General features: G+C 41.3%; 1 protein-coding gene across 1 annotated transcript in view; it reads right to left on the bottom strand.

Moving 5' to 3' along the window:
• The window catches only part of SH3D19 (SH3 domain containing 19), a 108114-nt gene that overhangs the window by 23047 nt on the left and 68054 nt on the right, over window positions 1-17013 (bottom strand). Inside the window, exons 9-10 of the mRNA XM_052654378.1 lie at window positions 14657-14764; window positions 8072-8187 (exon numbers count right to left, since the gene is read on the bottom strand). Of these exons, the coding sequence (XP_052510338.1) occupies window positions 8072-8187; window positions 14657-14764 (224 nt within the window). The remainder of the gene's footprint in view (window positions 1-8071; window positions 8188-14656; window positions 14765-17013) is intronic.

Below are 17013 nucleotides of genomic sequence, written 5' to 3'. Positions count from 1 at the left end.
ACTACACACCCAGCGTGTTCTAAGGAGGTAAGGATGATGCTTAACTCGTGATAGGTTACACAGCACCAACTTAAGCAGGCACTGTAGGGAGTTATTTTAAAATATGGCATTTATTTATCCCATGACAATACTTAAGATATGCAGTGCTCCTAAGTTTAAAGATACAGTAAGTGTGGTGGTGATTAGTTTGTTTTACCTAGAAAAGCCAAATCTCTCATACTGGCTGGTTTCCACATGGTGTGGTGGGTTTTGAGCTGGAAGGAAGTGGGAACATAACAGAAACTTAAGGAGTGGCCTGAAAGGAGAGTATGTGAGAAGGAACAGACAAGGCTTGAGAAAGCAGAGAGCTTATACCACAGGAATCCCTTAGCAGAGGTGGAGCAGCCCTCATAGTCAACAGAAGAGTCCAAAATGCAGTACTTGGACGCAATCTCAAAAACGACAGAATGATCTCTATTCGTTTCCAAGGCAAACCATTCAATATCACGGTAATCTGAGCCTTTGCCCCAACCAATAATGCTGAAGAAGCTGAAGATGAATGGTTCTATGAAGACTTACAAGATCTTCTAGAACTAACAGCCAAAAATGATGTCCTTTTCATTACAGGGGACTGGAATGCAAAGTAGAAAGTCAAGAGATACCTGGAGTAACAGGCAAATTTGGCCTTCGAGTACAGAATGAAGCAGGACAAAGGCTAATAGAGTTCTGCCAAGAGAATGCACTGGTCATAGCAAACACCCTCTTCCAACAACACAAGAGAAGACTCTACACATGGACATCACCAGATGGTCAACACCGAAATCAGACTGATTATATTCTTTGCAGCCAAAGATGGAGAACCTCTCTACAGTCAGCAAAAACAAGACTGAGAGCTGACTGTGGCTCAGATCATGAACTCCTTATTGCCAAATTCAGACTTAAATTGAAGAAAGTAGGGAAAACCGCTAGACCATTCAGGTATGACCTAAATCAAATCCCTTATGATTATACAGTGGAAGTGAGAAATAGATTTAAGGGCCTAGATCTGATAGATTGAGTGCCTGATGAACTATAGAATGAGGTTCGTGACACTGTACATGAGACAGGGATTAAGACCATCCCCAAGAAAAAGAAGTGCAAAAGGCAAAATAGTTGTCTGAGGATGCCTTACAAATAGCTGTGAAAAGAAGAGAAGTGAAAGGCAAAGGAGAAAAGGAAATATATGAACATCTGAATGCAGAGTTCCAAAGAATAGCAAGGAGATGTAAGAAAGCCTTCCTCGGTGATCAGTGCAGAGAAACAGAGGAAAAAAACAGAATGGGAAAGACTAGATATCTCTTTAAGAAAATTAGAGATACCAAGGGAACATTTCATGCAAAGATGAGCACAATAAAGAACAGAAATGGTATGGACCTAAAAGAAGCAGAAGATATTAAGAAGAGGTGGCAAGAATACACGGGAGAACTATACAAAAAAGATCTTCACAACCCAGATAACCACGATGGGGTGATCACTCACCTAGAGCCAACAATCCTGGAATGCGAAGTCAAGTGGGCCTTAGGAAGCATCACTACGAACAAAGCCAGTGGAGGTGATGGAATTCCAGTTGAGATATTTCAAATCCTCAAAGATGATGCTGTGAAAGTGCTGCAGTCAATATGCCAGCAAATTTGGAAAACTCAGCAGAGGCCATGGGACTGGAAAAGGTCAGTTTTCATTCCAATGCCAAAGAAAGGCGATGCCAAAGAATGCTCAAACTACCGCACAATTGCACTCATCTCACACGCTAGCAAAGTAATCCTCAAAATTCTCCAAGCCAGGCTTTAATAGTACGTGAACCGCAAACTTCCACATGTTCAAGCTGGGTTTAGAGAAAGCAGAAGAACCAGAGATCAAACTGCCAACATCCGTTGGATCATCAAAAGAGAGAGAGAGTTCCAGAAAAACATCTATTTCTGCTTTATTGACTATGCCAAAGCCTTTGAGTGTGTGGATCACAATAAATTGTGGAAAATTCTGAAAGAGATGGGAATACCAGACCACCTGACCTGCCTCTTGAGAATCCTATATGCAGGTCAGGAAGCAACAGTTAGAACTGGACACGGAACAACAGACTGGTTCCAAATAGGAAAAGGAGTACCTCAAAGCTGTATATTGTCACTCTGCTTATTTAACTTATATGCAGAGTATATCATGAGAAACGCTGGGCTGGATGAAGCACAAGCTGAAACCAAGATTGCTAGGAGAAATATCAATAACCTCAGATGTGCAGATGATACCACCCTTATGTCAGAGAGTGAAGAAGAACTAAAGAGCCTCTTGATGAAAGTGAAAGACAAAAGCGAAAAAGTTGGCTTAAAGCTCAACATTCAGAAAACTAAGATCATGGCATCTGGTCCCCTCACTTCATGGCAAATAGATGGGGAAACAATGGAAACAGTGACAGATTTTATTTTGGGGGGCTCTAATATCACTGCAGATGGTGATTGCAGCCATGAAATTAAAAGACCTTTGCTCCTTGGAAGAAAAGTTATGGCCAATTTAGATAGCATATTAAAAAGCAGAGACATTACTTTGCCAACAAAGGTCCATCTAGTCAAGACTATGGTTTTTCCAGTAGTCATGTATGGATGTGAGAGTTGGAGTATAAAGAAAGCTGAGCACTGAAGAATTGATGCTTTTGAATTGTGCTATTGGAGGAGACTCTTGAGAGTCCCTTGGACTGCAAGGAGATCCAACCAGTCCATCCTAAAGGAAATCAGTCCTGAATATTCATTGGAAAAACTGATGCTAAAAGCTGAAACTCCAATACTTTGGCTACCTGATGCGTAGAACTGACTCGTTTGAAAAGACTCTGATGCTGGGAAAGGTTGAAGGCAGGAGGAGACAGGGATGACAGAGGATGAGATGGTTGGATGGCATCACCAGGAGTTGGTGATGGACAGTGAAGCCTCGTGTGCTGCAGTCCATAGTGTCACAAAGAGTCGGACACACTGAGCAACTGAACTGAACTGAACTGAACTATACAATTAGAGCAAAGGGGTTGGATGCGCTGAGAAGATTTTTGGAGGAAAGAGCAAAGGCGGTGTTGTGAAAAACAAGAGAGGGAGAGTTGGAATGTTTGGTCTGAAAGTAGATAAGAAAAATTGGAAGTGTGGAGATCAACAGGAAGACTTCTCTAGGAGAAGGGGTTCAAACTGTGCTAATTAAATAAGTTTTCTGATCATGTTATTGCCCAGGGACTGGGTAATGAATATAAAACATGGAAAACTTTTTCAGATCATCTGTTGAATGAGAAGTTAAAGGCTCTTAATGCCAAAACTTCTATTCTTTAAGGGAAAAGTCCTCACTAAATTCTTTTAATTCTAAGTGAGTCTCTTTTTTTCAACTTTCCTACTTTTTAAGCTCTGACCACTGACATCCAGGACATAATATTTTTCCAATACCACCTGAGGGGAGGGGAATGCTAGGTCTTCAAAATGACGTTCCTTTTTTTTTTTTTTGGTAAAGGAGATACAGCTACAGATTGATAATCTTTGGGCTAATTTGGTCTCTTTTCCCCCTTCTCATCTTACTAATGAGTTAAAACTCACTTCTGTGGTTTGTAATTCACACTGAATATTTACAACTTTTCCTTAAATACCAAATGATTAATTGCTAATAACTGTGATCATCTAAATATGTTTCAATGTTTTATAATCTCATTGTAAAAAACAAATTAAGCTTGCCCTTAAAACTTGGTTTCACTAATGAGTTCAGTTAATGTGGTGAGGCAAGTCACCAGCTCATAAACCCTGCAATATTACAAACCATCATCCATGTCTTATAAATACACTGCCTATATGCCTTCCAACAAATCCTGCTATGATACCTGAAAAACTCATTTACTTCTTTGGCCACCTTTAAAATTGAAACAAAGAGAAAAACACTCTAGCAGATAGGTAGGAACTCATATCTTTTCTTCAAAATTAGTTAATAATTAAGGGCAGATTAAAAAAGATGCATAAATTTGACATGGAAAACTATAGACGATGTACTTTAATAAAGACATACCACACAATCCTAACCTTCTACCAAATATTAGCCGTAGTTTTCTCTGGGTGGTTTATATATCTTTATGGGAGATCTTAAATATCTTCTTAGTTTCTCAATTTTGAATTATCAGCAAAAATAAATTACAGAAAAAGGCAGTGTACTTGAATCCTCCAGGACTGTTAGGCACATTCCAAAGGCATTGCTGCACTGGACAGCCTTCACATGCTGAGAGGAGGGGCTTGGTTCCTGCAGGAGTCACGGTCTGAGTGTCTGGTCAAGTCCAGGCTTGCGCACAGCTTCTGCTGACAGCCTTTGGAAGATTATTCATTAGGGATTTCCTGTTCTTCAGTATTCCACACATGCATGGAGCTTCTCTGTACTTGCATTTAGCAGTTTTTTTCTAGCTCTGACATCCCTGAACTTTGACTTTTGATGTGTTTGGGTAAGCATTTTAGTTCTGGGCAAAGTTGGTTTCTCTATTTGTACTGCCCCACAGATGCTATCTTTTTGTTCATCTTCCTTGGGATGGTTTCTTATGTTCAATTTAAAAATAATTCCAGTCCCCTTCCCCCTTTCTTGCTGTATTTTCAAAAGACGGACATTTCTTCCAAAACCTCATTCCTGTCTGCTGGGATCACTGAGCAGCCTCTGCAGATGTGCCTTCTCTTCTTGAGGCACTGATACCACTTCTCACGTCCTGAACTCATCAGAGAGCTCCTGGGCTGCAGCCAGGACGCCTTCCACCCTCTGGGCCACGTCCCCCAACTCTCTTCCTGCGCTGGCTGGCAGAGGCCCTGGATTTCCACGGAACAGTGTGCTCCCATGACAGAGTGGCGCCACTGCCTCCTCATGTTTCTCACCCTGGAGTCCTCTGTCGTTTAAGTGAGGACTGAGATTTTGCAGGGACAGCCATCTTGTCATGAGACGGACAATTCCCTGGCTCTTAAGGCAGGAGAAGCAGTAGAGGGTCTTCGTTCTGCACCTCGTTACAAGACTTACCTGTCAAAGGCCCTCTCCACACGGTTCATCACACTGGCGAAACATTCTTTCCAGAGAGCTTTCCCTACACCTCAAGCCTTTCTGGCCTCTGGTCTAAAATGCGCTCGGTAATTGTAATTCTTAAAACAAAAGGAATTTCTCAGTCACAGATCTCTCGCTCTGGAAATCTATGTGCGTGACTTCAGCCAAATCATTTACCCTGTGATCTCTTTCTTGTTTCTTCTTCCTTCAGACCCAGCATGTCTATTACATATGCATTCATTACCGCACAGCACAGGGGGCTCTCAGCTCTCCCTCCCCCACCCTCTGTAAACACTGCCGGACGGGATTTCTGTCATGCTATTCTCTTCACGACCCAGATAATCACGATGGTGTGACCACTCATCTAGAGCCAGACATCCTGGGATGTGAAGTCAAGTGGGCCTTAGAAAGCATCACTACGAACAAAGCCAGTGGAGGTGATGGAATTCCAGTGGAGCTATTTCAAATCCTGAAAGATGATGCTGTGAAAATGCTGCATTCAATATGCGAGCAAATTTGGAAAACTCAGCAGTGGCCACAGGACTGGAAAAGGTCAATTTTCATTCTAGTTCCAAAGAAAGGCAATGCCAAAGAATGCTCAAACTACCGCACAATTGCACTCATCTCACACGCTAGTAAAGTGATGCTAAAAATTCTCCAAGCCCGGCTTCAGCAATACGTGAACTGTGAACTTCCAGATGTTCAAGCTGGTTTTAGAAAAGGCAGAGGAACGAGAGATCAAATTGCCAACATCCGCTGGATCATGGAAAAAGCAAGAGAGTTCCAGAAAAACATCTATTTCTGCTTTATTGACTATGCCAAAGCCTTTGATTGTGTGGATCACAATAAACTGTGGAAAATTCTTCAAAGGATGGGGATACCAGACCACCTCATCTGCCTCTTGAGAAATCTGTATGCAGGTCAAGAAGCAAGTTAGAACTGGACATGGAACAATAGACTGGTTCCAAATAGGAAAAGGAGTACATCAAGGCTGTATATTGTCACCCTGCTTATTTAACTTCTACGCAGAGTACATCATGAGAAATGCTGGGCTGGAAGAAGCACAAGCTGGAATCAAGATTGCCGGGAGAAATATCAATAACCTCAGATATGCAGATGACACCACCCTTATGGCAGAAAGTGAAGAGGAACTAAAGAGCCTCTTGATGAAAGTGAAAGTGGACAGTAAAGAAGTTGGCTTAAAGCTCAACATTCAGAAAACAAAGATCATGGCATCTGGTCCCATCACTTCATGGCAAATAGATGGGGAAACAGTAGAAACAGTGTCAGACTTTATTTTGGGGGTCTCCAAAATCACTGTAGATGGTGACTGCAGCCATGAAATTAAAAGACGCTTACTCCTTGGAAGAAAAGTTATAACCAACCTAGGTAGCATATAGAAAAGCAGAGACATTACTTTGCCAACAAAGGTCCGTCTAGTCAAGGCTATGGTTTTTCCAGTGGTCATGTATGAATGTGAGAGTTGGACTGTGAAGAAAGCTGAGCACCGAAGAATTGATGCTTTTGAACTGTGGTGTCAGAGAAGACTCTTGAGAGTCCCTTGGACTGCAAGGAGATCCAACCAGTCCATTCTGAAGATTAGCCCTGGGATTTCTTTGGAAGGAATGATGCTGAAGCTGCAACTCCAGTACTTTGGCCACCTCATGCGAAGAGTTGACTCATTGGAAAAGACTCTGATGCTGGGAGGGATTGGGGGCAGGAGGAGAAGGGGACAACAGAGGATGAGATGGCTGGATGGCATCACTGACTCGATGGACGTGAGTCTGAGTGAACTCCGGGAGTGGGTGATGGACAGGGAGGCCTGGCGTGCTGCGATTCATGGGGTCACAAAGAGTCGGACACGACTGAATGACTGAACTGAACTGAGCTGAACTTATTCATGTGAGGAATAAACAGTTATGAATAAAGTTCCCCCTCCAGATGGTTTAGTTTATTCTAACTTACTTTTCTTTCTTCTTTTTTTTTTTCTCCTATGTTGGAGTTGCTTTGTGGATTGCTTAACACCAAATGGAATAATACTTAATATTTTAATAGAGCTTTATGGTTGATAAAGCCCATGACTCAGTGAATGCTAAGTATGTCTACTTGTCATCCTATCACTCCATTCTACTACCCTTTAGTAACCTCCTCAAGTAACTTTTTCTCCATGGAAATATGGGATTTCCCCCATTCGACAACTCTATGGTAGGAGCTCTATCATCCTCTTTTGGGTTTTCTTGGCCCAGTTTTAATAAAAATTTATTACCAAGTACTTTGAAATGCAAGTGATCACTAAATTTTAATCCAGCCTACAGGAAACTCTCATTAACTTAATATTGGCTAATTCAATTCAATGGATCCATCAAAGAAATTTCTCTTCACTAGATGATTAGATCAGTTTGCATGTATAATAAGCAGAGTTAATTCACAATGTAAAACTATTATGAAATTTGAACTGAAAATTTGGCTCAAAGACTTTAAGAACTGGTTTCTTTTGAAACAAACTATAAAGATAACCTAGGAATTTCAAAAAGTATGGAAAAATGGTATTGAAGTTGGAATTTTTTTTTTTAAATGTGTGTATAGTTAACCTTTTGACCACCATCTGTTAATAAGCACATGCTAAAGCACTATTTTTAAAATTAAAAAATAACTTTCTCCTAAATTTCAGATGAACAAATGCTCATGATTATCTTAAAATGATGTGATTCATCCAGTATTTCAAATATAATCTGATCACTGAACTAAGTCTGTTTTCACAACAAAGACCCAGTACAACCAAAAATGTAAAAAAAAAAAAAAAAATTTTTTTAGCAGACAATATACTGGTATAGGGCAAATTATTTTATGATGAAGTACAATGAATTAGCCTAAGTCTTTTATCCTATATGAATTTTTAAAATATTAAATAAGTACATGGAGCTTAGAAAATGGTTTGTAATAAAGGTTTTATCTGACCAATAGTAAAATAATTTAGACATCAGCTGAGTACTTAAAATTAGTGTGTAGCTTAGGACAACCTATAATGACAACTTACCAAGTTTCTAGTTCTGTCAACATTACCAAGCTTTCCAGATACTGTGCTGAAGGTGTTTCCAATAGGTTTTTCAGTAGGGAGAGGAGGTGGGCTTTGTGGATCCTCTTCATGTAAACCTGGAAAAATAGCAATAATTAATCAGTAATTTCTAGTCTTCGAGGGTTTCACAGGATGGAAAAACTGCAGCTTGCTTCCTTAGGAAAATGTCTATACACAAAAGAATAGATAGCTGAGCTAAAGAGAAAGATCTCCTGACAAATCTCTGAAAATTGATGGGTTAGCAGCCATCAGTTAATTTTACGCAATGTTTTATCAAGAGTAAAAATGATACTAAATAATTACAACAGTAAGCCAGCATTTGTTGGAACTTTCTATGGACGAGGCATTAAGTTAAGGCACTTTATTCATATGCATTTCTCTAACCAACATCTATCTAAGTGCTAGATCTGTTGAGTCCACTGGCTAGTAGCCACATATGGCAGTTTGAACTTAAATCTTAATTAAAATTAAATAAACAGTTCAGTCCTGCAGTTGCATGGACCACACTGTAAGTTCTCAGTAGCCACATGTGGTTGTTGGCTACCATGTTAGACAGCACTATGCTAGATACCCCTGCATCCATTTGACGGATGAAGAAACTGAAGCTGAGAAGAAAACAAATCAACTATCCAGGTCTTGCTTCAACAGTACACGAACAGAGAACTTCCAGATGTACAAGCTGAATTTGGAAAAGGCAGAGGAACCAGAGGTCAATTTTCCAATATCTGCTGGATCATAGAAAAGAGCAAAGAAGTTCCAGAAAACATCTACTTCTGTTTCATTGACTATGCTAAAGCCTTTGACTGTGTGGATCACAACAAACTGTGGAAAATTCTTAAGGAGATGGGAATACCAGACCACCTGTGAAACCTGTATGCAGGACAAGAAGCAACAGTTAGAACCGGACATGAAACAACAGACTGGTTCAAAATTGGGAAAGGAGTACGTCAAAGCTGTATATTGTCACCCTGCTTATTTAACTTATATGCAGGGTACATCATGTGAAATGCTGGGCTAGATGAATCACAAGCTGGAATCAAGATTGCCGGGAGAAATATCAACCACCTCAGATATAGAGATGATATCACCCTAAAGGCAGAAAGTAAAGAGGAGCTAAAGAGCCTCTTGATGAAAGGGAAAAAGGAGAGTGAAAAAACTGGTTTAAAACTCAACATTCAAAACACTAACATCACGGCTTCTGGTCCCATTACTTCATGGCAAATAGATGGGGAGAAAATGGAAACAATGACAGATTTTATTTTCTTGGGATCCAAAATCACTATGGATGGTGACTGCAGCCATGAAATCAAAAGACAGCTGCTCCTTGGAAGAAAAGCTATGACAAAGGTAGACAGTGTATTAAAAAGCCGAAGCATCACTTTGCTCACAAAGGTCTGTATAGTCAAAGCTATGGTTTTTCTAGTAGTCATGTATGGATGTGAGAGTTGGACTATAAAGAAGACTGAGTGCCGAAGAATTGATGCTTTGGAATTGTGGTGCTGGAGAAGACTCTTGAGAGTCCTTTGGACAGCAAGGTGATCAAACCAGTCAATCCTAAAGGAAATCAAACTTGAATATTCAATGGAAGTACTGATGCTGAAGCTCCAATATTTGGCCACCTGATGTGAAAAGTCAACTCATTGGAAAAGACCCTGATGTTGGGAAAGATGGAAGGCAAGAGGAACAGGGGATGACAGAGGATGAGATAGTTGCATGGCATCACTGGCTCAATGGACAAGAGTTAAAGCAAACTGCGGGGGATGGTGAAGGACAGGAAAGACTGGCGTGCTGCAATCCATGAGGTAGCAAAGAGTTGGACATGACTTAGCAACTGAACAACAAAAACATCCAGGTCTCGATGCTAGTAACAGTCAGACCACAGCTTTGAACCCAAAAGTCTATTTTCATTGTAATAAGCCTTGCTGCTTCCTAATAGGTGGTGTGTCCAACCCTCCCCCAATTCAAATAATTAAATGTGCTTTCCAATTCATCAGCTCCAGATTAATGGGCTTAATTGCTCTCATTTCCACAAGCAATATCTTTACATCCAAGTTATATCCTTAACCCAGAGATAGTGTTCCAACTTAGTATAAAAAGAAGAAAACAAAGATGACCAGGCTTAATTTGTGACATCTAATTAAAAGCTGTGTGCAAAATATTTGGAGCGAGGATGATGGTAACATACTAAAGGAGGCTGAAGCCACCTTTTACTGGTTAAGGCATTTAAAGGAGATGGGAATTTTTCTCATTCAAATTAACACTGTCTGCTTCCATTTCACATGAAAAACTTACAGCAAGAGGATGAGTTCCTGTTTTATTCACAGACAGGGAAACACTCTCAAAGGAGGAAAGTACCTAGGCCAGCTACTAGGAAAACAGTGACACAGAGACAGGCAAGCCTTCTTAGTGAGAGGCAGGGCCGCCATACAGAGACCGGCCATCTCAGCTGCCGTCTTGAAGACTCCCTCTGTGTTGTAGTTTCCTTATTCTTACACAGAGATAATGAATCACTTAGGATATGTTGTCGTGACAAAAAACTGAAGGGTACAGAGTAGTAAGAACATGAAAGTAGAGAGGAGATAGCTTACTAGAAGGAAGGGACATAGTAATTATCTGATGTGGGTATGTGGGGGAGGTGGAGATTTTCGATTTCAAATAACATGGTCAGTGGAGGCCTCAATGAGAAAAGTGCCATTTGAGCAATGACCTGAAAGAACAGTGAAGAAGGAAGCTATGCAGATATCTGGGGAAAGGACATCTTAGTCAGAAGAAACAGGTCTCCAGGGGAAGAAGCTCACAGGTTCAGAGGAAGGAGTTTTGCACCACAAAGCTGTTTGTTTCTTTTCTTATCAAGTCTTATTTTTTTTTCCTCCACGGCATATATGCATTGCTTACTAATTGTAATAATAAAATTTGAGGGGACTGTTCTTTTTTTTTTGGCTATGCCTTGTGGCATGTAAGATCTTAGTTCCCCTACTAGGGATCAAATCAGTGTCCCTTGAAGTGGCAGCACAGAGTCTTAACCCCTGGACCACCAGGAAAGTCCCTGGGGAACTAGTTTTTTATATAAATAGAAATAATTCTGTAGGAACTAGCCCTTCCGTTCTCTTACATACAGCAGTACAGAACTCAGCTTTCTAATAGTTCCTGGAGCTTTGTCAGGATAATAAATAAAGGTGCTTCTTCAATATGTCTTTTTCAGGCTTTCAGGACTACTAGCCCAATTTATCAGTGTATAGAAAAGAATAAACATCACAGGACTGAGTTACAAAGGTGGCCCTTGATGGCCTAGAAAGTTGGATTTTGGGAAGGTTCCCACCATTTCCAGAACAGATAAAAGAATACGGTTTATGCTGGACACCCGCTTTCCTTCTGGGAATCTGGAATTTAGGTACATAACAAAATTTCTAGAGGTGCCCATGTAAACAGCCCCCAACAAAACCCCTGGGTACTGAGTCTCTAATGAGCTTCCTTGATTGACATTTCACAACTGAGGAGATGGAGGAACATCCTGTGCGTCCCAGCTAGGAGAGGACCTCCAGAGGCTCGTGCCTGGTTTCTTCCAGACTTTGCCCCATGCACCTTCCTCTCTGCAGATTTTGCCTTCTGATAGATCGCAGCTGCCAACACAACTAGATGCTAAGTTCTGTGAGTCCTCCTAGCAAATCACCAAACATGGGGGTTTTGGGGACCCTGACACAACAGGAGAATACATTTCAATGTACAAGTTGTATTCCTTGAAGCCACATGAGCTTTGGACAATATTTATTATCATTATATCTCACGCGGCTTATTAAAATCCCAAACACTTTATAATAAGGTAACAGCAAGCAAGCAGACAACCCAATGAGCTGTCAAGCGGGCTATATCCGTGGGTTATATCATGCTGTCAAAAGAAACACCTTACCAGTTCTTTAGCCTAAAACTACTTTATAACTTCCTACGAAGCTTCAACAGTACGTGAACCCTGGACTTCCAGATGTTCAAGCTGGATTTAGAAAAGGCAGAGGAATCAGAGTTCAAATGGCCAATATCCGCTGGATCATCGAAAAAGCAAAAGAGTTCCAGAAAAACATCTATTTCTACTTTATTGACTATGCTAAAGCCTTTGACTTTGTGTGGATCAACAAACAAACTGTGGAAAATTCTTAAAGAGTTGGGAATACCAGACCACCTGACCTGCCTTCTGAGAAATCTGTATGCAGGTCAAGAAGCAACAGTTAGAACTGGACATGGAATAATAGACTGGTTCCAAATCATGAAAGGAGTATGTCAAGGCTGTATATTGTCACTCTGCTTATTTAACTTATATGCAGAGTACATCATGAGAAATGCTGGGCTGGATGAAGCACAAGCTGGAATCAAGATTGCTGGGAGAAATATCAATAACCTCAGATGTGCAGATGATACCACCCTTATGTCAGAAAGTGAAGAAGAACTAAAGAGCCTCTTGATGAAAGTGAAAGAGGAGAGTGAAGAAGTTGGCTTAAAGCTCAACATTCAGAAAACTAAGATCATGGCATCTGGTCCCTTCACTTCATGGCAAATAGATGGGGAAATATTGGAAACAGTGACAGACTTTATTTTGGGGGGCTCTAATATCACTGCAAATGGTGACTACAGCCATGAAATTCAAAGTCGCTTGCTCCTTGGAAGAAAAGTTATGGCCAATCTAGACAGCATATTAAAAAGCAGAGACATTACTTTGCCAACAAAGGTCCATCTAGTCAAGACTATGGTTTTTCCAGTAGTCATGTGTGGATGTGAGAGTTCGACTATAAAGAAAGCTGAGGACTGAAGAATTGATGCTTTTGAATTGTGCTGTTGGAGGAGACTCCTGAGAGTCCCTTGGACTGCAAGGAGATCCAACCAGTCCATCCTAAAGGAAATCAGTCCTGAATATTCATTGGAAGGACTGATGCTTTGGCCACCTAATGCAAAGAACTGACTCACTGAAAAAGACCCTGATGCTGGGAAAGATAGAAGGTGGGAAGAGAAGGGGATGACAGAGGATGAGATGGTTTGATGGCATCACCAACGTGATGGACGTGAGTTTGAGTAAACTTAGGGAGTTGGGATGGACAGGGAGGCCTGGCGTGCTAAAGTCCACGAGGTTGCAAAGAGTCAGACACGACTGAGCAACTGAACTGAACGAAGTGAAAACCCACTAGATTTTGGTACTGTTAACTTTCTCTCCTCCTCATTTTCCATAGCAACTCTGTTCAATCTTCTCACTACTTGGATTAGAGCCATTCGTTAATAAAACCATCAAGAGACTAAAACCAATATGATTCTTCTAGGTAGTATTTTATAGAGAGAGAGGTCAAACCCCTAAGCTAAAGGGGTTTCATAGCATTGCAGGGTATGCCTACAGCGTAACCCTGGGATGCTGCAGGCAAAGGACTGGTATACTTGCTCTGCTGTTGGCAGGAACGCAGTGGCAGGGTCTCGTTAGATAGAGGCAAGGATGCCTCCAGGCTACGCAAAAGCGTTAGAGGAAATGAAATGAAAGAGGCTCACAGAGAAAGTGTGTGATTACCCTGGAACCCACTGTATGTCATTTGTGTACATACATCTCACACACTTTTTCTCTTGGCCCTGTAGGAGTCTCTCTTATAATAATATCAGATTTGTTTTTGTTTGCTGTACTTATTAAAACCCATCCAAAATCTCATGTAAGAATGTGAGAGTGGTTAGGGCTCTGCACTTCCAAGCCAAGAGCCTGCGTTTGATCCCTGGTTTAAGGAACTAAGACCTCGCAAAGGCAGCCCCCCCAAAAATATCAAGTAAGGAAGTTTATAAAACATGTAATGTTATACTAATTTAAAAGTCTTTTTATACATTGTTACGTTTTTATAACTTTTGGTTATTTCCCTTCAGACAATCCACTCATAGCTATATTTAGATTATGCTGACTGGAATAATATACTCCAGTGTTCTTTGGAAGGAATGATGCTAAAGCTGAAACTCCAGTACTTTGGTCACCTCATGCGAAGAGTTGACTCATTGGAAAAGACTCTGACGCTGGGAGGGATTGGGGGCAGGAGGAGAAGGGGACGACAGAGGATGAGATGGCTGGATGGCATCACCGACTCGATGGACGTGAGTCTGAGTGAACTCCGGGAGATGGTGATGGACAGGGAGGCCTGGCGTGCTGCGATTCATGGGGTTGCAAAGAGTCGGACACGACTGAGCGACTGAACTGAACTGAACTGACATATACAATTGTATCTGCTATCAGTTTCAAGTACTCCTCCACTCTATCTTTATACTGGCACTAACATAGGGTATTACACTTATTCTGAGTTTAAGCCTCCTTCTAAACTCTCTGCCTAAAAGGATGTTAAAGAGAAGTAAAATCTAACTTAACCGTACTAACTGTCTAGAGAATTATGAAAAAACAACTTGCTTTTATATGTTCTCAGCTATGAGTAATAATAATAAATGGCTGATTACAAATAATTTCAGAAGCAAACATTGATAAATTAGCATATATTTCTCCCCAGCTCCTGGAGTAAAAAATAAATGAGGCAGAGAAGTGCTCACCTTTTCCTGGTTTGGCTGGAATTCGAATCACAGTGGGCTTCCTGGCGGGTGCTGGTTGAACTGCTTGTTCCTTTGTCGGCTCTGCTCTGGTGGGGAGCTGAAAGGGATCTAATGAAAAACAGTTGGTTTTGCACGTTTTAGTTACTGTGGACTCAAACAAAAAAACCTCATTCATAATTAAACAGTCATATTTCTCATGCCCTAGGGAAAACTATTCACGGATAAACAAAATCTCAGTTTGCAGAGACAAAAACAAAATCAGGGCTCATGAAAGGAAACAACTTGGAGCTCTGTAAATAATTTATACGGCTTTGCTTCCTCTCTGATGAGAGAGAGCCAGGACAATCTTCAATTATGTAGAAGGTATCTTTCACGGGAGTGTAATCATTTTATAAGTGTCTCCCTGAAAATGAGGGGCAACTGAAACAAGGAGCCCGTTTCCCCGCACTGTGAAGCCTCCCGGATCCTCCACTCCCATGCCTGTGCTAGAAAGCCTCCCCCGAGGGCCGCCAGGGCCTAGAGGGGGCGCTCCGCTGTCTTGGATTGAATAGTCAGGTAAAACTACACCTCACTAACATGAAACGGAAAGCGTCTTATCTTGGAAGTAAGGTAAGACGTCTTCCTTCAAATATTTAATTTTGGGGCAAGGAGTGAGCATTCCTCCGTCTTAACTCATTCATTTAAAACTGGGCAGTATGTGCTTAGGGAGGGTATTTTAAACAAAAGCGTAACCACCAAACTTCTTTTCCCCTTTTCTCTGGCCACACTGCATGGCTTGTGGGATCTTCACTCCCAGACCAGGGACTGAGTCTGGGCCCTCAGCAGCGACAGCATGGAGCCCTAATCGCTGTACCGCCAGGGAATTCTCCCACCAAACCTTTTTACTGAAAGAAACAGTCTTTTTTTCTTTAACGCAAATGTTCTTTTTAGTAGCTTGGAAAGATGACCATAACTTTTTAAAAGGCGAGAAATCTAAAAATAAATAGATTAGCAAAAGTAAAATCAAATGCTGTATGATGCATACGTATACTCTGCACAGCACATGGGATCTCATGAGGCTGCTTCTGCCTTTATTCTGCAAGAGCCAGAATGAATGTAAGTTATATCTGGCACCTGTCCTCTGGATCTCACCTGTGGGGAGATGCTCCCTGTGAAACAATGCACTCCAAGCATTCGTGGTTGGCCTGTTACAAGCTGCTGTTCAATAAAGCACCTTTTGCTGACCAACTCTTTTCAGGATAGATGAAAAGCTGAGCTAAGGATAAGAAGAGCCCTTTCAGCTCCCCGATACTCGCCTTCCCTTCTACCCAGCTCTCAGGACACCCCACTCTCAGACCTGCCACCAGAGCTGCACCCACTCACTAGTCACTTGTTCTCATATCTGCCTACCATGTGCTACTCACAGTGAGAGGTGGGAGACAGGCCCGTCAAGTACAATCCTACTTTACGTTTATTATCTACCACCTACGTAAGACCCCCAGGTGGCATGCTAGATAACACAACTACTATTAGGCTACTGGGGAAAAAAATTAGATGACCCCTCTATGGAAACCTATTAGTAGCACATTAGTGAGGCGAGTCTTGTCTATGTTCAAAAATCCAACTCAACATCGTCAAAACAATGTCAAACTTTCAGAAAAGGCTCTTACAATATAACCCCAGAAAATAAACAAAGCTCTTTTAGGTCTTAACCAAATTCTTTAATCCTTTATTTTGTTATAGCATTATTTTTCATTTCAAAAGTAATAATTATTGTAAAAATGGGAAACATTGAGAAATATATGATAGAAAATCTCCTGTAATCCCATCCCTCTAGTAATAATTATTATCTAAAATTTGGTGTATCTGTCTACAGATTTTTTTTCTATATCGCATTGTAGATATTTTTGTTGTTTTGGAGTTTCTGGGCTGCAGCACATGGCTTGTGGGATCTTCCCTGACCAGGGACTGAAGCTGGGCCACGGCAGTGGAAGCGCTGAGTCCTAATCACGACCGCCAGGAAGATCCTGATTATGCAGGTATTTTGAAAAACAAAAGGAGAATCGTTTGGTATCTATTTCTTTGTGAGACAGGCTGGGACCTGGGACTCTCTGCTGCAGGGCTGCAATGCGTGCACCTGGACACACCCCTCCTCAAGCAACTAAGAAACTACAGGAGACTAAAATAACTGCATGCATTTGCGGTTGCTGCAGATTCTGGACAAAAGATACAAAGAGACCAAAGAACCCAACTGCCACTTCTGAAGAACCCCAAGCAAAAGCAGGGTGCGGCACAGGCCCCCTGCACACAATTCCGCCTAAGGGGTGGGAAAACATCTATGCTACCCCTCCAGCTCAGAAGGTAAAGAATCTGCCTGC

Source organism: Budorcas taxicolor, chromosome 17 (assembly GCF_023091745.1).
Source record: "Budorcas taxicolor isolate Tak-1 chromosome 17, Takin1.1, whole genome shotgun sequence".
Taxonomy (NCBI): domain Eukaryota; kingdom Metazoa; phylum Chordata; class Mammalia; order Artiodactyla; family Bovidae; genus Budorcas; species Budorcas taxicolor.
This window is presented reverse-complemented; position numbering and strand designations above follow the sequence as displayed.